The sequence below is a fragment of the Hemiscyllium ocellatum genome, chromosome 22, assembly GCF_020745735.1.
Source record: "Hemiscyllium ocellatum isolate sHemOce1 chromosome 22, sHemOce1.pat.X.cur, whole genome shotgun sequence".
NCBI classification, from domain to species: Eukaryota; Metazoa; Chordata; class Chondrichthyes; order Orectolobiformes; family Hemiscylliidae; genus Hemiscyllium; species Hemiscyllium ocellatum.
In genome coordinates, this window is record NC_083422.1 from 47,402,580 (window position 1) to 47,429,799 (window position 27,220).

A 27,220-nucleotide genomic window follows, 5' to 3' on the forward strand; every position below is an offset into this window, starting at 1 on the left:
CCATGGTGAGTTGGCGCAGGGCATCTTGTACATTGTATACACTTCTGCCATTGTGCATCAGTGGTGAAGGGAGTGAATGTTGAAGCTGGTGGATGGGGTGCCAATCAAGTGTGCTGCTTTGTCCTGGATGATGTTGAGGTTCTTGAGTTTTGTAGGAGCTGTACTCAAACAGGCAAGTGCAGAGAATTCCATTACACTCCTATCTTGTGCTCTATAGATGGTGAACAGGTATTCCAGAGACTGGAGGTGAGTTGCTCACCACAGAATTCCCAGCCTTGGAACTGCTGTTGTAGCCACAGTAATTGTATTGCTTGTCTAGTTCAATTTTTGTTCAATGGTAACTCCAGGATGTTGATATTGGGGAATTCAGCAATGGCTCTGCCATTGGCCATCAAGAGGTGATGGATAGATTCTCTCTTTTTGAAGATGGGTATTGTCTGGCATTTGTGTGGCAAGAATGTTGTTTGCTACTTATTACATCAGACTTGGATATTGTCAAGGTCTTGCTCTTTATGTTAAAAATACACAACACCAGGTTATAGTCCAACAGGTTTAATTGGAAGCACACTAGCTTTCGGAGCGACGCTCCTTCATCAGGTGACAGTAGAGGGCTCAATCCTAACACAGAATTTATAGCAAAAATTTACAGTGTGATGTAACTGAAATTATACATTGAAAAATTGATTGTCTGTTAAGCCTTTCATCTGTTAGAATACAGTGATAGTTCACTTTCATGTGTAAAGAAGTGAAACTATCACTGCATTCTTACAAATAAAAGGCTTAACAGACAATCAATTTTTCAATGAATAATTTCAGTTACATCACACTGTAAAGTTTTGCTATAAATTCTGTGTTAGGATTGAGCCCTCCACTATCACCTGATGAAGGAGTGTCGCTCTGAAAGCTAGTGTGCTTCCAATTAAACCTGTTGGATTATAACCTGGTGTTGTGTGATTTTTTTTAGCTTTGTACACCCCAGTCCAATACCAGCATCTCCAAATCATTGCTTTTATGGACATGGGCTGCTTCAGTATCTGAGCTGTTGTGAATAGTGCTGAACATTGTGCAATGATCAGAGAACATCACCACTTCTGACCTAATGATGGAGGGAAGGCCATTGATGAAGCAGATGAAGATGGCCTAGGAGGCCTTGGACATTACCGTGAGGTATTCCTGCAAAGATGTTATAGAACTGAGATGAATGACCTCCCACAATCCAAACATCTTCCTTTGTGTCAGGTATGACTCCAATCAACGGAGAGTTTTCTCCTTAACTCCAGTTTTGCTATGGCTCCTTGATGTCATACTTCATCAGTTGCCATGTTGATGTCAAGGGCAGTCACTCTCACTGGTCCTGGGGCACAAGTCTTCAATACTATTGTCAGAGCTCATAGCTTCTGCAGTATCCAGTACCTTCATCCATGTCTTGATATCACATGGAGTGAATCAAATTGACTGAAGACTGCCTATCGCCACCTTCATAATGTCACTCACTTAGACCTTACATTCTACTTGATCGCATACATTTAAATTGGAACAATACAGAGAAAATTAGTCTATCTGCTGGTGGAAATGTCTTCTATATTTTATCAAGACTGGATTCAATTAATCTAATGCTGTACTCACCTCTACACATATGCATGCATATTGCTCTCCCCCACACCATCTCTTTTCCATGCTGAGTAAACTTTGGTTTGTCCAAATCTCTGTTGCTGTATCTTGACCCACACCAAGTCAAAAATAGGTGGGAAGACAAATGCTGAGGATGCCACAAAGAATCTACAAAAGAAATAAGTGGCCAAAGCTCGGCAAATGGAATATAATGTGAGTTATGTACCTTGGCAGGAAGAACAGAGGGGCTGAATATTATTTAAATGTAGAAATAATGCAGAAAGCTGCAGAACAGTGAGCTTTTGGAGTTCTCATCTATGAATCACAAAAAGCTAACACCCAAATTCGGCAGGTATCAGAGAAGGCAAATGAAATTTTGGCCTTTATTTCAAATAAGGGGGTTTCGCTAAAACTATACAAGGCACTAATCAGTCAACAGCAGAAATGTTGTGAACAGTTTGGCTTCTTTATCCATGGGAAGATATTCTGACTTTGGAGGCAGATCATTAGGTTGATACCAGATGTGGAGAGACTGCCTTATGAGTAAAAAGTGAGGTCTGCAGATGCTGGAGATCACAGTTGAAAATGTGTTGCTGGTTAAAGCACAGCAGGTTAGGCAGCATCCAAGGAACAGGAAATTCGACGTTTTGGGCCAGAGCCCTTCATTCCTGATGAAGGGCTCTGGCCCGAAACGTCGAATTTCCTGTTCCTTGGATGCTGCCTAACCTGCTGTGCTTTAACCAGCGACACAATTTCGGACTGCCTTATGAGGAAGGGTTGAGTTAGTTAGGTATGTACTCATTGAAATTTAGAAGAATGAGAGGTGACTTTCTTGAAACATCAAAGATCCTTAAGGGATTTGACAGAGTAGATGCAAAAAGATTGTTTCCTTGTGTGAGACAGTTTAGGACCAGAGGGCTTAATCTCAGAATAAAGGGTCAAACATTAAAGACAGAGATGAGGAGGAGTTTCTTCTCGTAGAGGGTAGTGAATCTGCAAAATTCTTTACCACAGGGGGTTGTAGAGACTGAGTCATTAAGTATATTCGAGGCTGAGATAGATCTAATTTTAATCAACAAGGGAATCAAGGGTCAAGGGAAAAGTTCAAGAATAATAGATCAGCAACGATGAGCTATTGAATGGTGGAGCAGGGTCAATGGGCTGAATGGCCTACTTCTTCTCTGATGTCTTATGATCTTATTGACCCATCATCCCCTCTGTCCACTGACAACACCCTCCATGCCCATTACCCAACAACCCCCATGCTCACTGAGAACACCCCTGTCTTCACTGCTCAAAACCCCACGTCCATTGGCAATGTCCATTATTGTTCAACCTCCAACATCCCATGCCCACTGACCAATAACCCCTGCCTTCTACCACCATCCTTCAACCGCCTAGCCCACTGCCCAATACACCTCATGCCTTTGACCAATGCCTTGTATTCCCATACCATTGACGGGCATTCCTTACCCCCTTGCCCATGAACCCCATGCCCACTGAGCCATCATGATTTAAAATTCTTATTTAGTTTAGATTCTTTCATGGCCTTGCTCCGTCAATCTCTCTCTTTCTTGACCCCTATACTACCACCCTGAAGCTCTGAATCCAGCAGCCTTTCTCTTGCTGCTACCACCCCACTCCTGGTAACGAGTCTTGGACAGCCAAGTGGGTCAGACGAGTGCCACATTGCTGTTATTTTAAAAGTTATCCCCCACCCCAGACCTTTTCTTACTGCTTTCTTGCTGGGTGAGGTGACAAGGATTCAAGTTAGAGTTTTAATGAAATTGGACTCCTGACCTTGTGGCAGTGACAGTAAAGGCTCTTGGGTATGTTTATGGTGTTTGCCAGAATCCAGCTGTACACTTCCCACACTTAAACTCAATGTTTTGAAACATTGAGAACTCTTGGAGCATATAAATAAGAGAGAGAACAGCGGCAAGCTCCAGAGGTTGTGCTTGTTTCATGGTCTTAGGGAAGGTGAGTCTCTCTATTTAATGCTTCACTTCTTACCCAGAATAAATGTCATTTTAATGTTCCTGACTGGGAGCAGGGGAAATACTTGAGGTTGTTCATTAGAATGGGACCAAAGGAAAAACTGGCAGCATCTGTCCCATAACATAAGAACCAGTGAGGAGAAAAAGGGAAAAACAGAACAATAGTGACCTCGAATGCACTGCCTGAAAAGTTGGTGGAATCAAATTCAATTAAAGCTTTCAAACAGGAATTGGATGTACCTGAAAGAAGGAAATATATTTTCTGGGCAAAGGGCAGATGAGGAGTCTGGGTCTATTTTGATAGACCAAGCTAGATATGATGGGCCAAATAGCCTGAGATTCCTTCATTTGATGTGAATGTGAGAGACAGCAAATTAAGAAATAGGGAGCAGGGAACTGCAAACTTAGCTATTGGCATTTTCCATTGACATTATCAAAAGTGTTTTCTGATTTTATATTTTTTCAGAGACAGTGTGGAAAATCCCCTCAGAGTGAGTGAGGAGAGAGAGAAGTGAAGAGGGATGGAGCTGAGGAATGCAGGAGGTAACAAGGAGAAGCAAGGGAGCAGTGAAGGGAATAAAGAGTGGGGACATAATAAATAGGAAGGGTTTGGAGGGATATGGGCCAGGTGCTGGCAGGTGAGACGTGATTAGGTTGGGATACCTGGTCAGCATGGACATGTTGGACCGAATGGTCTGTTTCTGTACTGCACATCTCTCTCTCTCTCTCTCTCTCTCTCTCTGATTATAATGAGGAGGACTATTGAGGAATGAGGGAGGTAACAAAGAGAAGATTCTGAGGGGTGAGGGAGGTGAGGAGGGGAAGTGAAAAGTGAGGGAGATGAGGAGGTGATCGGTGAGGTGGACAAGGCTGAAGAGAAAGAGAGGTGAGGAGAGAGGAAGATAAGGATGGAAGTGTTAAGAATTGAACGAAGTTAAGAGTGAGGGAGAGCGTGAGGAGTGTGGAAGGTGAGGACAGTGAGTGTGAAGAGGCGGAAATGAGGTGGATGAAGGTGAAGAGAAAGGCATGTGATGGGGAGAGGGAGGAGGCTGAGAAAGATGAGGAGAGAGGAGCCACTCTAGTTTTAAGATCCTTAAGGGTTAGTAGAGGAAGGAACCAGAATGTAATCATGGCCAGGATTTGTGGGGGTGTAGGATAGAGTTGGTGGAACACATGAGGAGAAGAGAAGCTTTGAGGAGCTGCAGTTTGGGAGGGAGTCACAGTTCATCAGGAGCTCGATAATAATTTGAGAGAGTGATAAGGATCAGTGAGTATCACTGTTTCAGATTTTAAAATGTAACAATTAAAGTGAGCGAATGTGGTCCTGTTCACTAGATTCTTTATTCACAGTCTGTACACTGACACGACTAAAGCTAATATGAGATGATGGTAGTTTCCTGAGTTGGTTCCAGGTGTTAAAACCTCTTCACTGGTCGATATGGCGATGACCCCAGCGGCTTCATCTCTCTTTCAGATGCTGAGGCTCCTGCTTGCCTTCACCCTCCTTCTAATCCAGGTCAACGGTAAGGAAACAAGAGAGCACTCGGTTCTGTGGGAATGCTCAAGGTGAAGCTCATGAGTGGGACCAGCCTAGAGCCGTTGCTCCTGAAGTACTCACTGTATGGGGGAAATCTTAAATACTGTCACGACAATTTGGGAAAATGAATTAATCAGGAAAGTGACTTTGAAAGTGACTCAAACCCTGTATAAATCAATCAACACCCTCATGTAGGAAAGTAGGAAAATAGATCCTGTCTAAGCTATCGACGATTCTAAACACTTAGACATCTCAGGGCAACTTGGGATCAAAGATCATAAAAAATTAAATGCATCAGGATTAGTACAGCATGGGGTTAGCCACACAACAAAGCTCCTTCTACTCCTTTAACTGAAATTAAAGCTCCATCTATTCTTTTAAACTAGGAGTAAACTGAAAGTAAAGTTCCCTTGACACAGTCCCCATCAAACACTCCCACAACAGGGACAGCACAATATTCAATGCAGAGTGAAGCTTCCTCTGCTCTTTCACAACAGCAAGGAAAGAGGAAACAAAGTTCCCACAAACCATTTCCATCAAACACTCCTGGGACAGGAACAGCACAGGGTTAAATACGGAATAAAGCTTCTTCTACACTGCCCCTATCAAATGCACAATTAGAGTTATCACCCATCACTCTGTGATAGACTGAAATAAGGAAACACACAATGGCTGATACAGTGAATCTGTGAGTTTTATTAACCTTTTGGTTATCTGTCAGCATTAAATGTCTGTTGTCCAATGTGACAAGCCTTGTGATATCTTATGAAGTTACAGGCACTAAATCAATATGGGTTGTTGTCATGGGATCACACAGTCTGATATAATAATCTGTCTTTGGAAATCCCTTAGATATGCTATGTGCCTAAATCTGGTACTGTATCATGTTACACAGACCGTAGGTACACTGCAGCATGGGCCTTCAGTTTGCACAATATGACATATAATGCAGGTTGACTGCTTGTGAGGGTTTGGATCAGACTGCATATTATTCTCACTGACTCTGTTTTCTTTACCTGTTAATGCTGCCTTCTTTGAAGCGGAGGGCATTTGCTATGACAGACTCGGCTGCTTCCCAAGTGGATATCCATGGACAGGGACAAAGGAGAGGCCTGCTAACAAACTCCCCTGGAGCCCGGAAAAGATCAACACACGTTTCCTGCTGTACACTAGGCAGAACCCAAACAATTATCAGGTAAGGACACTCAGAACATCCTCACAAGCAGTCACCAATAGCAGGAATTTGGAGGGTTTGAAGTATTGGGAGAGTCTGAATAGGCTGGGGGTATTTTCACTGGAGTGACCTTTTGAGGCTTATAAAATCATGAGAGGCGTAGACAGAAGAATAGCCAAGATCTTTTTCCCACGGTAGTGGAGTCCAAAACTAGAGGGCATAGGTTTAAGGTGAGAGGGGAATGAATTAAAGGGACCTAAGAGGTAACTCTTTCACACAGAAGATGCTGCGTGTATGGAATGAGCTGCCAGAGGAAGTGGTGGAAGCTGGTACAATTACAGCATTTACAAGACCTTTGAGGGGCACATGAATAGGAATGGGCCAATGTTGGCAAATGGGACTCAGTCACTTTAGGATATTTGGCCTGTGTGGAAGGGTTTGTATCTGTGCTGTATAACTCTGTGACTGTAAGAGGAATGACAATACAAAGTAATTAATGCACATGTGTGATTTGATCCAATGTAAGTACACCCCCTGGCCCTGAGTTCTTTGGTGCATTTGAAATAAGCACAGAGGTACTAGTTTGAGGCACTTATACAGATTTACACTGTGAGATCCTAGCCTGAAATTCCTGATTGTAATGTCAGTTATCACTATCACCACTGTGAAGTGTGTATCAAATTCTAGCACCTACACATGCACAATTAAATATAAAAAACCTGGATGTTGCTAAGTGATATCTTTTCCTGATGAAGGGCTTATGCACGAAACATTGATTCTCCTGCTCCTTGGATGCTGCCTGACCTGCTGTGCTTTTACAGCACCACACTCATGACTAAGTCAACTTTACTTCTAGATAACCTCTCCGACTCTCCAAAACAAATATACAAGTGTGGGTCTCATTTCCTCAGGGTAAGATTTCAATCACAAAGTCAGAAGTGGAGAAGTTTGTCTGAGATTGCACAATGTTCAGCACCATTTGCAACTCCTCAGCTACTGAAGCAGTGAATATTCAAATGCATCAAGACCTTGACAGTACCTTGAAGCTGGAGCTGAAAAGTGGCAAATGGCATTCATGCCACACAAATGCCAGGGCTTATAGCTCACAGAGTCATACAGCATGGAAACAGACCCTTCGGTCCAACAAGTCCGTGCTGACCATGTCTGCAAACTGAACAAGTCCTGCCTGCCCACTCCTGGCCCATATCCCTCCAAACCTTTCCAATTCATGTATATATGCAAATGCCTTTTAAATGTTGTAACTGTATGTCCATCCACCACTTCTTTTGGCAGTTCATTCCACACGCTAACCACTCTCTGTGTAAAAAACAAGTTGCCCCTCATATGCTTTTTAAATCTTTCTCCTCACACCTTAAAAATATGCCCCTAGTTTTAAACTCCCCACGTTAGGGGAAAGGAACCTGCTATCACCTTATCTATGTCATTCATAATTTTATAAACCTCTATAAGGTAAGCTCCTACTCTCCAGTGACAAAAGCCCCAGCCTATTTTTATTATTCAAACCCTCCATTCATGGCAACATTGTGGTAAATCTTTTCTGAACCCTCTCCAGTTTAATAATATCCTTCATGAAGACAGATCACAATATGACATATTAGGCAAACATGCAGTAACAGAAAAGACTTGCATCATTCTCCCTTTTCAGAATAATATTGGAATAGTGGAAGCCTTGCACATCCACCAGTGTCATTTATTGTATCTGTTGTTACCAATGCAGTCTCCTCTACACTGGGGAGACTAGATGCCTCCTCGCAGAGCACTTCAGGGAATACCTCCGGAATACCTGCACCAATCAACCCCACCGCCCACCGCCCTGTGGCCCAACATTTCAACTCCACCTCCACTCTGCCGAGGACATGCAGGTCCTGGGCCTCCTCCACCGCTGCTCCCACCCTCACCACCCGATGCCCAGAGGAAGAACGCCTCATCTTCCACCTCGAAACTCTTCAACCCCAGGCATCAATGTGGACTTCACCAGTTTCCTCACTTCCCCTCCCCCCACCTTACCTCAGTTCCAACCTTCCAGCTCAGCACTGTCCTCATGACCTGTCCTACCTGCCTATCTCCCTTTTATCTCTCCACCCTGGAGGCTTCCTGCCTCTATTCCTGATGAAGGGCTTTTGCCCAAAACATTGATTTTCCTGCTCTTTGGATGCTGCCTGACCTGCTGTGCTTTTCCAGCACCATTCTGATCTAATCTTCCTTCCCACCTATCTGCTCCACTCTTCCACTGACCTATCACCTCCATCCCCACCCCCATACACCTATTGTACTCTTTGCTACCTTCCCCCACCCTCCTCTCTGACCTATCACCTCCATCCCCACCCCCATTCACCTATTGTTCTCTTTGCTACCTTCTCCCCAGCCCCACCACCACATTTATCTCTCCACCCTGGAGGCTCCCTGCCTCTATTCCTGATGAAGAGTTTTTGCCTGAAGCGTCGATTTTCCTGCTCCTCGGATGCTGCCTGACCTGCTGTGCTTTTCCAGCACCACTCTGACCTAAACTCTGGTTTCCAGCATCTGCAGTCCTCACTTTTGCCTTGTGGAAGCCTTCAGCCAAGGAGAGAGAGGTACTTAATGAAGCCAAATCAGTTGGTGAATGCTTTAACTCATTGAATTTGTGTAGCTGTACACAGTCCTCAACTTAAGTCAATGATGAAAAATATAGCGAACTATAGGGATAAAACACTGAACAAATTCAGGAAAAACAGATAAAAACATTAGAGAACAATTCAGCAATGAACATCTCCAATAAAAGACAGTCTAATCACTGACCCTTGACATTCAATGGCATTACCATTGCTGAATCCCCCACCATCAACATCCTAGCAGTTGCCATTGCCCAGAAAAGCAACTGGACTCACCATAAAATACAGTGACTCCAATAGCAGGTCAGAGGCTAGAAATACTGCAGCACGAAACTCATCTCCTGACTCCCCAAAAGCCTATCCATCATCTACAAGTCACGAGTGTGATGGAATATTTCCTTTTTGCCCTGATGGGTGCAACTCCAATGACACTCAAGAAGATTGACACCAGCCAAGACAAAGCAGTCCATTTGATTGGCACCACATCCACTCCCTCCAACACTGACATTGAATAGCAGCAGGTCAAGAAGGCAACTCACCAGCATCTTCTCAAGGGCAACTTAGGGGTGGACAATAAATGCTGCAAAGGCCATATCCCACAAAAACTAAAAAAATCCTTGATATTTGAAATGATGACATTAATGATATTTAATCTTTTAATCTTGCGTCTGTCTGGATCTTTACTTCCTGAATGCCCTTAGAAAGGGAGTTATAATTCCTGTTCTTTATCGTCTGCTTGATTCTTCAATCTGCTTGGCTGATGAATCTATCTGCTCCCACACTTTTGGAGGGTGACGGACTTAAAGTTAGATCAAATTCTGGAAAATCCATGATCTTGTGAATATCAGATCTTTACAGAAAACCTTTCTCTTAGTCATACAGAGAGCATGGTCCTTCTGGTACTGACCATCCAATCAGGATCAAGATAAACAAACCATGTGCTTGAGACAGCTTCAACTATATTACAAACATTTGAGGGGGAATCACTTCTAATCTGAATCTCAATCTTTTTTTGCTATTTGTTTAGGAACTTAGTGGAACAAACCCTGAGACAGTAGATGCTTCAAACTTTGACCTTGATCAGAAATCAGTGTTCATCATGCATGGATACTTGGAAAATGGAGATGTTAGCTGGGCTGTAGATCTATGCAAGGTGAGAGCTGGTGATATGTATCACACGTGAGCTGGGGAAATGTACATAGTGATATGTACGTAATGATACGTACGTCACATGTGATATGTACATAACACCTGGGGAAATCCGCAAGGTGTGAGCTGGGCTGCAAGATGTGTGTTGGGGAAGCATGCAAGGTGTGAATTGGGACATTGTGCAAGGTGGCAGCCAGGGTCTGTGTAATATGTAAAATTAGGAAGTGTGCAAATTGTGAGGTGGAGAAGTGGGCAAGGTGTGAACTGGGCAAGTGTGCAAGCTGTGAGCTGGGGAAGTGTGCAAGATGTGAACTACAGAACTGTGCGAGATGTGAGAGCTGGTGATATCTGTAAGGTGAGGGCTGCAGAAGTGTCCATGCTGTGAGAGCTGGGGAAGTATGTCAGGGGTAACTGGTTTCTGTGTAGAAGCCTGGTGACTTTCTGAAGTGAGAAGAGGGATGGCGAATGGGAAATAGGGCTGACAACCCTCGAGGATTGCTTTGGGAATAGACAATTAACCTCAGGTGCCAATATCACTAGGTGCTACAATCGATTGTGTGATATTTATTCATCCATTTTCAACAACCTTATAGAGGCTTACAAAGGTAAGAGAGGCATGGATAGGATAAATGGACAAAGTCTTTTCCCTGGGGTCGGGAGTCCAGAACTAAGGGCATAGGTTTAGGGTGAGAGGGGAAAGATATAAAAGACACCTAAGGAGCAACTTTTTCACACAGAGGGTGGTACGTGTATGGAATGAGCCACAAGAGGAAGTGGTGGAAGCTGGTATAATTACAACATTTAAAAGGCACCTGGATAAGTATATGAATGGGAAGGGTTTGGAGGGATATGGGCCGGGTGCTGGCAGGTGGGACTAGATTGGGTTGGAATATCTGGTCGGCATGGACGAGTTGGACTGAAGGATCTGTTTCCATGCTGCACATCTCTATGACTCTATGACTCTGTTTATCTTTATTGATACTGTAATATTGGAGGTACAGTAAAAGGCAACTTTATTGAGTGGGGCTATGAGTGACCAAGGTCGAATGATGAAACCTCCAGGACTACATTTAGTGAGAGTTGGTGACCCTCACTGGGAGGAGGGAATTGGGGGGAGTGGGGGAGTGGGTGTACTCTTTTTTGTGGAGAGTAAGCACCAATATGGTAGTGAATGGCCTTTGTCTTTACAATACATATGTGTTTTTAAGCAGTCCCCTCAGGGTGGGTTCCTGCAGATTGGTGAGGTCAGCAAATTCATGTCAGATCCTGTTTTCTGCTCTCTAAGACGATTCTGCGTGTGGATGACGTAAACTGTATCTGCGTTGATTGGCGAGGGGGTTCACAATGTTCCTACAGCCAGGCTGCTCAAAACATCCGAGTTGTGGGCACGGAAATTGCATACTTCCTGGACACTCTGGAGGTGAGTGATCAACTGCAACCCTATAGATCAGTGCAGACAACCCATTGAGGAATAATACCTCATAGAGTAATCACCGTATAGAACAGATGGTAGCCACTCTATAGAATAGGCTTACAACGTAACAGAAGCAGTGACTCTATAGAGAAGTGTATAAAGTATTGGTGGTAACCATTTCCTTTAATCACAGGATGTGGGCGTTAGTGGCAAGTGTAACATTTGTTGCCCATCCCTAATTGCCCCTGAACTGAGTGGCTTACCAGTCCATTTCAGAGGGCAAGTAGTATTCCACCACATTGCTATGGGTCCAGAGTCACAAGACTAGGTAATTATGGCTGATTTCCTTCTCTAAAGGGTTTTAGTGAAGGAGGTTTACTTGGTTTATATATCGACTTATTCACTGCATTTAAATTCCACCAGCTACCCTGCTGGGAGATAAACCCATTCCCCACAGCATGAGCTCCTGGATTACTAATCCAGTGGCATTACCACTGTGTCATTACCTGAAGTCAGGTATTCTGGGGCCAGACGGGAAGTGGTTGGATGAGGAGGTGAAGGGGCAGATACAATGTGACTCCTGTCCGTCGTTATCCCTGGACTGGATTTCATTCCTGTTCTCTGAATATTGGAAAATTCTACTGGGATTTAGTAAGAGAGTTCAAGCAGGGATTTGATAAGACACTGAAATTTACTTCAAATGTCTGTGGACTTAACGTTCTGCCTCTTCCTTATCTGCCTCAGAGTCACTATAATTACACCATATCTAATGTGTACCTGGTTGGACACAGTCTAGGGGCCCACGCAGCCGGGGAGGCAGGGAAACGGGCACCAGGCATTCCTCGGATTACTGGTAATTCATTCCATTCTCAAACTAATATGAACCGCTGTCTAAATGAAAGTCAGAAAGAATGGGAATCCCATGGACTGTGTGTCGAAGAGAAGCACATTTGCATTTTACATAATAGAAATGTGTTTATTTGTTGGACTATTATTCAATATACGTTTTTTTTTCATTTGTTTAAGGGATGTGGGTGTCACTGGCTGAGTAACCATTTATGCCCTTGAGAAGGTGGTGGTGAGCTGCCTTCTTAAATCTTTGTTGTAGGCACATCCTCAATGCTATAAAGGAGAGAGTTCCGGGATTTTGACCCAGGGACACTGCAGGAATGGCAATATATTTCCAAGTCAGGATGGTGAGGGGCTCGGCGGGGAACTTGTGAGTGAAATGAGATGGAATTGATTAATTAGAATGCTGGTTGGTGGGGTGAATGGGAAGAGGCCAAGTTAGCCACCCGGAATTAACGCTGCTGTTTGTGAAGGTTATGAATAATCGAACAAATATGTTGAAAAACACTTCAAACAATCCCAGATTTATCCCACAGGGCTTGATCCTGTGGAGCCGTATTTCCAGAACACGCCACCGGAAGTCCGACTGGATCCCACTGATGCGTTCTTTGTTGATGTGATTCACACGGATGGTTCATCCCAATTTCCCAGTATTGGTAAGTGACACCACTCAAATATTCAATCAGAGAAACCCAGACAGGGGATTGGGGTAGGACGGGCTGTTAGGATTAGCCCAGGAGCAGGGCAAGGTATTCGGACTAGCTTAAGGACAGCTTCTAATCCTGAGACAAAACAAAAAGTTGGCTGTAGAAAATGCTACTGTAATTCTTTGGCGAATAACACCTCCTCTTCCACTAAGGCCTGCCCACCATCTACAAGGCAGAGTGTAATGGGATACTAGGAGAAAGTGAGGACTGCAGATGCTGGAGTTCAAAGTCGAGAGTGTATTGCTGGAAAAGCACAGCAGGTCAGGTATTTTATGAGGAGCAGGAGAATCGACGTTTCGGGCATAAGCCCTTCCTCAGGAATCTGATGGGATACTCCCCACTTGCTGGAATGGGTGCAGCCTCAACAATATTCAAGAAACTTGACACCATCCAGGACAAGGGAGTCTACTTGATTGGCTCCCCATCCACCATGTTCAACATTCACTTCCATCAGCACTGACACATAATGGCAGCAGTGTGTACCATGCACAAGATGGAGTGCAACAACTCATCTAGGCCTCTTTACCAGTGTGAGAACATAGAACATTATAGCACAGTAAAGGCCCTTCAGCCCTCGATATTGTACCGGGCTTTTATCCTACTCTAAGATCAGACTAACCTACATTCTGCAGCACAAATCTGAGTGCAATGGCTGGAATGTTGTTATGGCTGTTATGGACTAGGTCAGACCATTCAAAACATTCTTAAGCAGACAGCCCCAGACCATAACTTTGCAATTTATTTCGATAAGTTTACAATGAACATTACCCAGAATAAGTTATATTGGGTTGACTACTAGATTTTAAACAGACAAAGATTTATTCACAAAATTACACAATAAAATGGAAAGCACAGAATAAAGAACCCCTGCCGAACTCAGTCTATCCAAACAAACCTTAATTATGCTGTTCTGAATATACACAACAGTCCTAATAAATCAACTCCCTTTAAAACCCAATATAAATGGAACACATGCTTATAGGTTGACGTTGAAGGGCAGAAAGAGAAAGAGTTTCCACACAGCTCCCTGTTGAATTTCTTACCAGTTCAAGACTGAACTAAACTGTTCAGCCAGAGAGCTGACCACTCCCCTTTCTTTATAGAGGTCATTTCTAAAACATGACCACTTTGGCCTGAAGTCTCATCTGTTTACATATAAACAAAAGGCCTTGCAAAATTCTATTCATCTCTGTACCAAACCAGACCATTCAAAGCCTGGCCTGGTTTATTACCCCTCTGAAAGAAAATCCAGGACAGAGTATCCTTGAGCCAAGGAACAGCTTTTAGAAAAAATAAGGGACTAGCTTTGTGACAAGGCCTACAGCCTTTGCAGTATCCAGCACCTCCAACCAGTTCATGTGCAGTAAATCTGATTGGTTGGAGACCGTGGGCCTGGGGACCTTAGGAGGAAGTTGTGATAGATCATGCAATTGGTACTTCTGGCTAAAGTTGCAACAGCTCAGGCTTGTCGTTCACAACATTGAGGATGAGGTTATTAATGGACCCTTCTCTTTCAATATAAATTATCCACAAGCATGTTTGACTGGATTTGGCAGGATCGTGGAGTTTTCATCTGATCAGTTAGATCTGAAATTTGCCTGGAGTTTGCTGTTTCTGCTGTTTAACGTGCTGTTGACACTATTTTGTAGCTTCATTAGTGATTGTATGAGTGAGTGGAATCCTCTCTCTGTGGATCACTCTGAATTTTGGGCGGCACGGTAGCACAGTGGTTAGCACTGCTGCCTCACAGCGCCAGAGACCTGGGTTCAATTCCCGACTCAGGCAACTGACTGTGTGGAGTTTGCACATTCTACCCGTGTCTGCGTGGGTTTCCTCCAGGTGCTCCGGTTTCCTCCCACAGTCCAAAGATGTGCAGGTCAGGTGAATTGGCCATGCTAAATTGTCCGTAGTGTTAGGTAATAGGGGCATGGGTGGGTTGCGCTTCGGCGGGTCGGTGTGGACTTGTTGGGCCGAAGGGCCTGTTTCCACACTGTAAGTAATCTAAAAAAAACAACTATAACTGTCTCCTGCTACAGGATTCGGGATGATTCAGGCTTGTGGACACATGGACTTCTACCCAAACGGTGGTGAGAACATGCCAGGCTGCAGCAAGAACATCCTTTCAACAATCCTGGACATTGATGGGATATGGCAGGGTAAGTTCCAGGTGGTGACATTGTTCCTCAGGCAGACACTGCTGCTGGGAACACCAAGCAGAGCCAGGGTACGAGGGAAAGGGTGTTCAATCTTGAGTAGCCCTCCAGGACACACCTTTGTCATAGAGTCATAAAGTCATAGAATCATACAGCACAGAAACAGACCCTTTGATCTAGCACGTCCATGCTGACCAAATATCCTTACTTAATCTAGTCAGCACTTGGCCAAAATCTCTCTAAACCCTTCCTATCCATATACCCATCCAGTTGCCTCTTAAATGTTGTAATTGTACCAATCTCTACCACTTCCTCTGGCAGCTCATTCCATACATGCACCACCCTCTGTATGAAAACATTGTCCCTTAGGTCCCTTTTAAACCTTTCCCCTCTCACCTTAGACCAATGCCCTCTAGCTTTGGACTCCCCCAATCTGAGAAAAAGACCTTGGCTATTTACCATAGCCATGCCCCCTCATGGTTTTATAAACCACTATAAGCCTCTGACACTCAAGGGAAAAAAGCCCTAGTCTATTCAGCCTCTCCCTATAACTCAAACCCTTCAATCCTGGCAATATCCTTGTAAATTCTTTCTCAACCCTTTCCAGTTTAACAGCATCTTTCCCATAGCAGGGAGACCTGAGTTGCATGCAGTGTTCCAAAAATGGCCTAATCACTGGGGTAATGTCTGTAAGATTTCCCTGCAGGAGCTGAGACAGTCACAGAAACATCAATACATCATGGCACAGGCCATTCGGCCCATTGTATCCATGCTGGAGTACAAAATTGATTGTTTAAGATGCTGGTGATGAGGTAATGTTGGGTCTCATCCTTTTCTATCTAGATTGATACTGGGCTTAAGTTTGGACACACCTTGTTCAAAATCAGGAGGTTTGTGTTTATGTTCCACTTGTGAACAGTCCTGATACATGGAGACTGGAGTACTGAGTAAATATCTCATTCGATTCCTGACACCACAACCCATCCCGCCTCCACTCCCCCCTCACACACCCCTTAACCCCCCCCCCCCCAATATTTTCACTTGAGTAAACCATCTCCCTCCATGGTGTGTAAGACAAAAACCTCCTGGCCAGGAGACAGACAGTTCTGGTTAATGATGGGGAATTCATGGTGCAACCCGTCAGATTGTTCATCCCACCAGTACCTCACACTGCTTTCTAAAAGTGCAGGAAGATACAACCATAACAGCATTCTTTAAACCTCTTCATTTGTATAGCAACCGGTGTCATGGAAGTTATTTTGGTTCACTAGTAATCCAGGGAACCAGACTAGTAATCCAGGCAGAAGTTCAAATCTCAAAGGAGCACCTGGACAAATTTAAGTTAAGATTAATTTGGAATAAAACAATAATCTTAAGAATTCATGATGCTCTTCAGGGAAGGCAATCTGCCATCCTTCCCCTGTCTGGCCTACATATGACTCCAGACTGACAACAATATGGCTGACTCTTAATTGCCCTCTGAAGTGGTTGAGTGAGACAGTCAGGATAGGCAATAAATACAGCAACATCCACACCCTGTGAATGACATTTAAAAACAACGTTAAAAATTGCACAACACTAGGTTATGGTCCAACAGGCTAGCTACCTGGTGAAGTAGCAGCGCTACAAAAGCTTGTACTATAAGATAAACCTGTTGGACTACAACCTGATGTTGTATGATTTCTAACGTTGTCCACCCCAGTCCAACACCAGCACCTCCACATCAGTTTAAAATAAGTTTGATCTGCCTCTTAAGCAGGAAATATCACTTCATGTGCAGCCATTTCCCCTGAGATCATAGACCTAGCACCTCGAGCGATCGTGACAGAATGTTCCAGAAGATGACAATTTCCTCATTGAGGTTCACTGTCACTCTTGAACTGTGAAAACATTCAACACCCACACATTGAAAAGACACATCTGTGTCACATCTGTATTCCTAGGTCTCCTTGTTCAAAAGATCCAGAACCAGACCAGCCTCCAGGTGCATCAAAGTTGCACAGAATTCATTATGGATTATTAATTATGATTATTAATTAATTTTCAGGTACAAAGAACTTCCTTTCCTGCAACCACTTCCGTGCAGTTCGATATTTTTCGGAGAGTGTTGTGTCACCTGATGGTTTTTTGGCCTTTCCTTGTGGCAGTGAGAAAGAGTTTCAGGCAGTAAGTATGAGAGAGGGAGTACGGCTCACTCATCTATACCCCTCGCAGCATTTACCAATCAAACTAAATAGCAGGGAACTATAGAGAACCCTTCAACATCAAACATCAAACAAGCACAATAGGGCTTACTTACAGAGGGAAGATCAATAAGATCAGCTGTGAGCAGTTACTCATAGACAACACAGGGAACGCCAAACTAAACAACTCATTACAAATGAGTCCTGATAAAAGAAAAAGCCTCTGGATGATCAGAAACAGGAAGCTTTACTCAGTATCTACCTCTGGCAGATTGTTATCTGACTGGCAATAGACTGGGGAAACTGGGTGCTCTGCAAATGAACTTGGATAGCTTTGTGCACAGTAAGCATGCAGGTGCAGTAGGTAGTGAAGAAGGTAAATGGTGCATTGGCCTTCATAGTGAGAGGATTTGAGTACAGGAGCAGGGATGTCTTGCTGCAATTATACAGGGTCTTAGTGAGACCACACTTGGAGTATTCTGTGCAACTTTGATCTCCTTATCTGAGGAAGGGTGTTCTGGCTATGGAGGAGTGCAACAAAGGTTTACCAGACTAATTCCTGGAATGGCATGTCTGATGAAGAGCTTATGCTCGAAACGTAGACTCTGCTGCTCCTCGGATGCTGCCTAACCAGCTGTGCTTTTCCAATGCCATACTTTTCGACTCTGATCTCTAGTCCTCACTTTCTCCATGACAGAACTGAGGTATGAAGGAACACTGCAGAGATCACTTAGGACTATATTAGGAGCATGAATGAGTCTCTCATAGAAACCTGTGAAATTCTAACAGAAGTAGACAGTATTAACACAGGAAGGGTGTTCTTGATGATGAGGGAGGCCAAAACCAGGGGTCACAGTTTAAGGATAGGGGGGTAGGCCACTTAGAATTTAGATGAAAAGGCATTTCTTAACCAAGAGAGCGGTGAGCCTGTGGAATTCTCTGCTACAGAAAGCAGTTGAGATCAAAATATTGAATGTTTTGAAGGGCTAAGGGGATCAAAGGGTATGGGGAGAAAGCAGGAACTGTTGAATGATCTGCATGATCATATTGAATGGGAAAGCAGGTTTGAAGGGCTGAATGACCTGCTGCTATTCCTACATTCTATTTTTCTAGATGCTATATCTGTCCAGGGCACATTTGATTGGGACAGTGTATTTTGTTTCTTTCCATTTAAAAAAGTAGAGTGAGCTTTACTTTGTATCTAACCCCATGCTTTCCCTGTCCTGGGAGTGTTTGATGGGGATAGTGTGGAGGCAGCTTTACTCTCCATATACAAGAGTAGAGAAAGCTTTACTCTGTTTCTAAACATGTGTTGTCCCTATTCTGGGAGTATTTGATGGGGACAGATTAGAGAGAGCTTTACTCTGTACCTAAATCAGTGCTGTTCCTGTCCTGGAGTGTTTGATAGCTACAATGTCGAGAGAGCTTTACTCTCTGTTTCAAAGAGTTAAGGGAGCTTTAATTTTAGTTTCAAAGAGTAGAGAGACCTTTACTTCAGTTTCAAAGAGGAGGAAGAGCTTTCAGTTTTAAAAAGTTATAGAGAGCATTACTTTCAGTTTTAAAAAGGCGAGGAAGCTTTAACCTGTATGTAATCCTGTGCTACATCTGTTCTGGGAGTGTTTAATGTGGACAGTGTCAAGGAACTTTAATTTCAGTTTAAGAGAGTAGAGGGAGCTTTCCTCTGTATCTAATCCTGCGCTTTGCTTGCTCTAAGAGTGTTTGGTGGGAACAATGGTTGCTGCACACTGTTTCCAAGGCAGCTTGAATCATCTGCTGAGGGATCGAATTTGAGGCATTGGGCATTTTGGCAGCACATGTGTCAGTGTGTTGAGCTGGATCTTTGCTAACAGTTTGCACAGAGTTCACTGAGAATTCGTGAGAAAAGGAGATGACTGAGTGCTCAAATGTAACCCCTCAATTGGAAAAGCAAGAGGAAAAGAAGTGTAAAGATTCCTTTCTGCATCGACCAGCTATGCCAATTGTTCCACGTTGATCAGTTCAGCTTTGAGGCTGTATTCCCAGCAATGAGCCCAACTGAAAGGTTCTTTGCTGCCATTGGGTGGTGCCAGTGAGCTATCTGCTACTTCCCGAGCCCTGGTCTAAAACACTAAAGTGTTTCTCATTTGCCCTCCAGCTGTGCACCATTCTGCTTTGGGAATGTACTCTCTGGATGGGTGGACTGGGAGAATGGTCTCTTTTGACATCATACAGAGGGATTCACAAAACCAATCCTGGAAAATGGATTATCTCAATTTAGTTACTTGAGAACTCCACTTTCCCCCACCCATGGGCGTCTAGATCCAGGGCTTTCCTGAGACTCTCTGATGGATTGTCAGGCAGTTTGATGTTGAACGTTGGGCAGTGTGGAGTCTGACAGAATCCCCTGAATACAGGTGCAAGGTCTGCAGACTGACTGGCCATTATCAGGGCCTTTGTCACTAGTATTTGGGATCGTTCTCTGCACTGGTTCCTGCACTGTTGGGAGTAAAGCTGATCTCTGATGTAGGTGGTGATGTGAACCTGAAGATTTGCTGTGTGTGTTCCAGGAGGAATGCTTTGCGTGCCCAACTGAAGGCTGTCCAACTATGGGCTACACGATCGGGCCATATCGCCCAGCACCTGGGCTTCTACACCAGACCTTCTACCTTCGAACAGGAGAATCCAGCCCCTATGGAGGTAAGCGTCAGGAGCAGTTTGTTAACCCTCTGCAGTGTGTCCTCACTAGCCTCGGAGTTTCCCAGCAACAAAAAACCTCCCCACATCCCGATCCTATCCCTCTCCTGTAAAACTAATAGAACAACCTTGGCACTTAACACTCATACTACCCCGTCCCTCACTCCCTTAGCCCTCACACTCACCCGACCCTCACTCCCTCAGCCCTCACACTACCTGGCCCTCACTCCCTCAACCCTCATACGACCCTGATCCTCACTCCCTCAGCCCTTACACTACCTCAACCCTCACTCCTACCCCGACCCTCACTCCCTCAGCCCTGCACTACCCCAACTGTCACTCCTTCAGCCCTCGCACGCAACCTTCACACTACTCTGACGGTTAGTCCCTCAGCCCTCACACTACCCAACCTTCACTTGCTCAGCCCTCACATGACCCTCAATCCATCAGCCCTCGTACTTACCTGATCCTCACTCCCTCAGTTATCATACTCACTTCATCAGCATTCACACTCACTCTGTCAATCCTTTCTTCTTCAACCCTCTCACATTCTATATTAGATTAGATTAGAATTCCTACAGTGTTGGAACAGGCCCTTTGGCCCAACCAGTCCACACCGACCCCTCCGAAGAGTAACCCACCCAGACCCATTTCCCTCTGCAACCCATCCCTAACACAATGGGCGATCTAGCATGGCCAATTCACCTGACCTGCACATCTTTGGAGTATAGGTGGAAACCCGAGCACCTGGAGGAAACCCACGCAGACACAGGGAGAATGTGCAAACTCCACACAGACAGTCACCCAGGCTAGAATCGAACCTGAGACCCTGGTGCTATGAGGCAGCAATACTAACCACTGAGTCACTATGCCACTCCCACACTGCCCCCACACTCACTCTGTCAACCATCAGTCAGACTCCCTTAACCTGCAATCTCTCCAATTTCACACTCACTGCCTGAAACCTCACCTCACTCCCTCAAACTCCACCCTTGTTTCATCAAACTCACTTCGCTCCTTCAACCTTCACTCCATCCAATCACATGCTCCCTAAACATCATGCTCCCACCAATCTCTTCCTTACTCACTTGACACTCATTTAAACCTCTCAGTAGATCTGGTAGATCTCATTCAGACCCAGGCCTCAATATCTAAATCCTACCACAACTATCCAACATTACAGTCACACTGGGTTGTATAATTGTGTCTAACTCTTTAACCCCTTTCTGTGTTCTCCTCACTCCCTCAGTTTGGCGTTACAATGTGTCTGTGACACTGTCTGGTTCCCACTCTGTTTCTGGGATTCTGAATGTTGCTTTGTATGGATCCAAAGGGAACACTCGACAGCATCAAATCACCAAGTAAGTGCCACTATTTCCAACATATCTATTGGATTGTCATTGACCTGGATTTTAAGAGGGAGGGTTTCACACTCAATCGGTGGCTGACAGACCCTGTTCTGTGGTCTTGGGGGAAATGATCTCCCCCAACCCTAGATAATCTGATTGGCAGCTCCAGCAAGACCAGTAGCACCAGAACTAGATGGTGGGCACTACCAAAGTGGTACGCTACCCAGAGAGTGGTCAGTCACAAGCTAAATGGTTGGGCAGATAAGGGATGACAGGGATTATGGGGAAACTAGTTTTGAAGAGCAGGTTGGAAAGATTGAAGGGCGGCATCTTGGCCTCATAGTGTTTTTACATCATAGAAAGGACCCTTTGGCCCATCATGTCCACACCAATCAAAAAACATGCATCTATTCTCATCCCATTTTCCAGCACTTGGCCCAAAATCCTTATATGTATGATGTTTCATCTGCTCATCTAAATCCTCCTTAAATATTTGCAGGTTCCTGCCTGTTTGTAGTCTGTGAGTTCCATGATATATTTGCACAAATCCACTTGAAACCACCTGCTGCTTTCCTTAAAACCATATCCCCAGTTAATGGTCCCTCTACTGAAGGCCTATCTACCTACACTCCTCTGAAACTTGTTCAGCTCAATCGGATTCCCCTCTACCTACTCAGCTCTAAGGAAAACAACCCCAGCCTATCGAGTCTCTCTGCGTAACTGAATTATTCCAGCCCAGGCAACTTCCTGGTGAATCTCCTCTGCACCTTCTCTCGTGCAATCCTTTAATATGGTGACCAGAATTGCACACAGTACTCCAGCTGTGGTCTCACTAATGTTATACAAAGCTCTGTCATAAAATCCTTGCTTTTGTATTCAATGTCTGAACTAATGAAGACAAATATCACACAGGCTGCCTTAACCGCTTTATCTGCCGATCCTGCAGTCCATGGACATGCACACCAAGGTTCCACTGATCCCCTGTACTTTATGGATCCCACCATTCAACATGTACTCTCCCACCTTGTTTGTGCTCCCAAAGAGAACCTCCTCGCACTTTTCAGGATTAACCTCCATTCATTCCTGTTCAGCCGTTTGACAAGTCCCATCGATGTTATCCTGTAGTCTGAGATTAGATTCCCTACAGTATGGAAACAGCCCATCCGGCCCAACATGTCCACAGTGACTCTCCAAAGAACAACCCACCCAGACCCACTCCCCCATCCTGTATTTACCCCTGACTAATGCACCTAACTATGGGCAATTGAGCATGTTCAATTCACCTGGCCCGCAAATCTTTGGACTGTAGGAAGAAATGGGAATCGAATCCAGGTCCCTGGCACTGTGAGGCAGAAATGCTAACCACTGAGCCACTGAGCCACCCTGAGGTATTCCTCCTCACTATTTACCACACCATCAATTTTTGTGTCAGCTGCAAACTCATTGATCATACCCCCTTGGGGGACATGTCCTCAGTAAGTTCAAGTTCCCTCTTGAAGGGTTATGACATCCCCCTTCCTGCCTTTTATCAAGTTAGGATTTTAAAAAAAAACAATCTTCCCATTCCTGCCTGGCTAGACCACTCTTATCATGGCAAAGGCAGCATAACAAGATGGCTCAGTGATTAGTACTGCTGCCTCATGACGTCAGGGGCCTGGGTTCGATCCCAGCATCGGGCAACTGTCTGTATGGAGTTTGCACATTCTCCCCGTGTCTGTGTGAGTTTCCTCCGGGTGCTCTGGTTTCCTCCCACAGTCCAAAAATGTGCAAGTTTGGGGAATTGGCCATACTAAATTGCCCATAATGTTCAGGGATGCTTAGGTTAGATGCATTAGTCAGGAGTAAATGTAGGGAAGTGGGTTTGGGTGGGATACTCTTCGGAGGATCGGTGTGGACTTGGTGGGCCTGTTTCCACACTGCAGAGATTCTTTGAACATTCCAGGTAGTTGGCTTAGTAACAAAAACAAATTTGGCAAATTATGATGTATTGAAAAATGGAAGCTGGGTCGCCGATTAAAATGGGCAACTTGGGATGGGTATGGGGGAGGGGAGGGGAGCTGTGCAACGGCTGTATTTTACATGCAATGTACTCTTCGTTCAAACACACCTAGCCTGTGTTGGGTTCAAACACACCTAGCCTGTGTTGGGAGGAAGCTTGTATCAAGCCTATGTACTTAGCATGCTCATTCCTTTATCAAAGTATCCTTTGTTAATATATTTGTCTTTTTATTAAGTAATAAAGTACCTCATTATAATTCTTGGTGAGGGAATATTCAGTGCATTGGGTCAAACTCTACTTTCGATGCTCTGTGATATGGGACCTGCTTCCTGCAGTGACCCAGTTGAAGGACAGGATACTCCCCACCTAACCCCCTCCTCACCTCCCCCCACCTTCCCCCTCCACCTCCCCTCCCCAACCCCCACCCATCCCTTCCCCCCTCCCCCCTGATCAGTAACAGGGACACTGAGCAGGAAATGCAGCAGGAGTTTGAGTCAGGGACATTTTGCTTTATTCCAGAACGAAACTCCATCCAGGCAAAACATACTGGGCGCTCATTGATGCAGAACATGATGTGGGTGATGTAACCAAAGTGAAGTTTCTGTGGAACAACAATGTGATCAACATCTTCCAACCCAAGCTCGGAGCTGAGAGCATCACCCTGGTGCGAGCGAAGGACCACACCAGGTCAGTCAGTGCCCAACAATGGATTCCCAGGTGAAGACAGCGAGTGGTAGAATTCACCCAGTAATGACAAGGAGGCTTCTTTATGGGGCAAAAGTGAGGACTGCAGATGCTGGAAACCAGAGTTTAGGTCAGAATGGTGCTGGAAAAGCACAGCAGGTCAGGCAGCATCTGAAGAACAGGAAAGAGCAGAATTCTTTATGGGGGCAAGTGGGGCTTCGCTCAGCTTAGTGACTCCTTTTATAAAAGATGCCAGATTGCAAACCACGAACCAATGAAATCCATAATCTTTGCTGACAGAACAGCCAAAGTACACACTGTAGAGGGTCAGTACTGAGGGAGTGCTGCACTGTCAGAGGGTCATTACTGAGGAAGTGCTGCACTATCAGAGGGTCAGTCCTGAGGGAGTGCCGCACTATCAGAGGGTCAGTACTGAGGGAGTGCCGCACTGTCAGAGGGTCAGTATTGAGGCAGTGCAACACTGTCAGAGGGTCAGTGCTGAGGGAGTGCTGCACTGTCAGAGGGTCAGTACTGAGGGAGTGCCGCACTGTCAGAGGGTCAGTACTAAGGGCGTGCCGCACTGTCAGAGGGTCAATGCTGAGAGAGTGTGCACTGTCCGAGGGTCAGTACTGAGGGAATGCTGCACTGTCAGAGGGTAAGTGCTAAGGGAGTGCCGCATTGCCAGAGGTCAGTACTAAGGGAATGCTGCACTGTCAGAGGTCAGTATTGAAGGAGTGCTGCACTGTCAGAGGGTTAGTACTGAGGGAGTGCTGCACTGTCCGAGGGTCAGTACTGAGGGAGTGTCACACTGTCAGAGAGTCAGTACTGAGGGAGTGCTGAACTGATGGAGGTCAGTACTGAGGGAGTGCCGCACTGTTGGAGGGTCAGTACTGAGGGAGTGTTGCACTGTCACAGGATCAGTGTTGAATGAGTGCTGTTACTGTCAAATGGTCAGTATTGAGGAGTACTGCATGTTTGAAGGGTCAGTACTGAAAGAATGCTGCACTGTTGAAGGCACAGTATTGAGGGAGTCCTGCACTATCAAAGGGTCAGTACTGAGGGAGCGTTGCACTATCAGAGGGTCAATGTTGAGGGAATGTTGCACTGTGGCAAAATTTGATGGTCATGTTTATAAGAGGGTATTAGGGAGCATGTTTGGATAGAGTTTAGATACTGATTAAACAATATTTAATTGACCAATAGAACAACATCGAGAGGCGCAATGTTCTTGGGTTCCTAATTGTAAAGTGGAAGGCAGGGATAAAATGGGATGAATGGAATGCTAACGTAACTTTCCCAAATTTGATTTTCACAGTCTTATACAAACTTTGTAATGCCTGTTCCTTATTTTTCCTGATAGTTTCCGGTTTTGTGGGAATGAGATGGTTAAAGAGGAGACTCTGCAAACTCTCACTCCCTGCACCTCGTAGAAAAAAACAAACTGTGCTGATTCAACTACACACCAAATCTGTCTGTGAGAGAAACAGAGACAACTCTTCCATTCCCAATTCCATCCTGAATGTTTCTGTGAATTATCCTGGGAAATTTGGAATCGAAGAGAAGGGGAAATAACACAAATCAAGGTCACAGACAATTGATTGGTAAAGGAATATTTCAAAATCCTCGACAAACTGTACATCAGAAAATCCGATGAGGTCAGATCATTCCTGTCAAAGCATTGTTCCAGTTTGATTTCATATTCCTGCACACACATCTGGAGTGGATTCCTCCAACAGAAACAGATTTCAATCGTCATTGATTGGATTCACTCGGATCCAGCCTTCTGTATCAATTAAATTAAACAAAAGGCAACTTGCTCATTGACTAATTTCATCTTTCTACAGAAATTCAAAAGGCAGCGAATGAACAGATTACACAGAACTACAGCAGCACTGGCCAATTGTCCAGTGGGAATGAATGGGAAGGGATCTGTCTCAAATGGGATTGTATACAGTGGGAATAATTGGGAATGGACTTGTATCTATTGGGATTGTGCACAGTGGGAATGAACAAGAATGGGCTTGTGTCCATTGGGATTGTGTACAGTGGAAATGAACAGGAATGGATTTGTGTCCATTGGGATTGTGTACAGTGGGAATAATTGGGAATGGGCTTGTATCTATTGGGATTGTGTACAGTGGGAATAAACAGGAATGTGCTTGTGTCCATTGGGATTATGTACAGTGGGAATGAACAGAAATGGGCTTGTGTCCATTGGGATTGTGTACAGTGGGAATGAATGGGAATGGTTTGTGTCCATTGGGACTGCGTACAGTGGGAATGAAGGGGTTGGGATTTGTGTCCATTGGGATTGTTACTGCACGAGTGAAGGAAATGGGTTTTGTCCATGGGGTTTTACTACTGGTGAAATGGAGTTCAATTCTGTGTCATGGGAGTTGGCAGTTGTACTTGGAATTCACAACAGGTGCTGATAAAAGTAGACTTTTCAAAATGAGCTTTGAAGTGTGATAGAATACCACATGTTCAACACAGCATGATGAAACCACAAGGTAAAAACAATGACTGCAGATGCTGGAAACCAGATTCTGGATTAGTGGTGCTGGAAGAGCACAGCAGTTCAGGCACCATCCAAAGTGCAGCGAAATTTGCCCAAACATCGATTTTGCTGAACTTTGGATGGTGCCTGAACTGCTGTGCTCTTCCAGCACCACTAATCCAGAATGATGAAACCACAGTCCACCAAACACTGTCAGGGCAGATACGGCGTGGGATTAGATACAGAGTAAAGCTCCCTCAACTCTTTTAAACTGAAAGTAAAGCCCTTGCTACACTGTCCCATTAAACATGTAAACATGTAGGGCAGGAAGCGTTAACTGGACAAAGGCTGAGACTGACATATCAGGATAATGAGCTGTTTTTGAGGAGATTCTCAGTGTGAGATTTATGATAGTCAAGAGTGAGAACATGTTGAAATGCGAATGAATATATTTTTAACGCTCTGTTTATTTTTGAAAATGACTATTTCGAAAATTAATGAAATCTGTAACAGATCCAGTGGATCTGTCAACATGTGGCCGCTATGGAGTGTGAAAAAGTGAGTGAATGAGGGAATGGCAGAGGGAGAAGTTGAGAGCATCTAGAAATGTACGAGCTTGCGAGACAGAAAGG

The 27,220-nt window shown here is 44.6% G+C and overlaps 1 protein-coding gene across 1 annotated transcript; it reads left to right on the plus strand.

Annotated features, from left to right (window-relative positions):
- The first annotated feature begins 5,046 nt into the window (after positions 1-5,046).
- Positions 5,047-25,787, plus strand: LOC132826166 (inactive pancreatic lipase-related protein 1-like). Its single transcript, XM_060841808.1, has 12 exons — positions 5,047-5,131; positions 6,186-6,340; positions 9,959-10,084; positions 11,366-11,500; positions 12,239-12,347; positions 12,880-12,999; positions 15,087-15,206; positions 17,251-17,369; positions 19,933-20,062; positions 21,309-21,420; positions 23,927-24,094; positions 25,452-25,787. Exons 1-12 carry the CDS (start codon positions 5,047-5,049, stop codon positions 25,519-25,521), a joined length of 1,449 nt encoding a protein of 482 aa, XP_060697791.1. The 3' UTR covers positions 25,522-25,787.
- Positions 25,788-27,220: the final 1,433 nt, after the last annotated feature.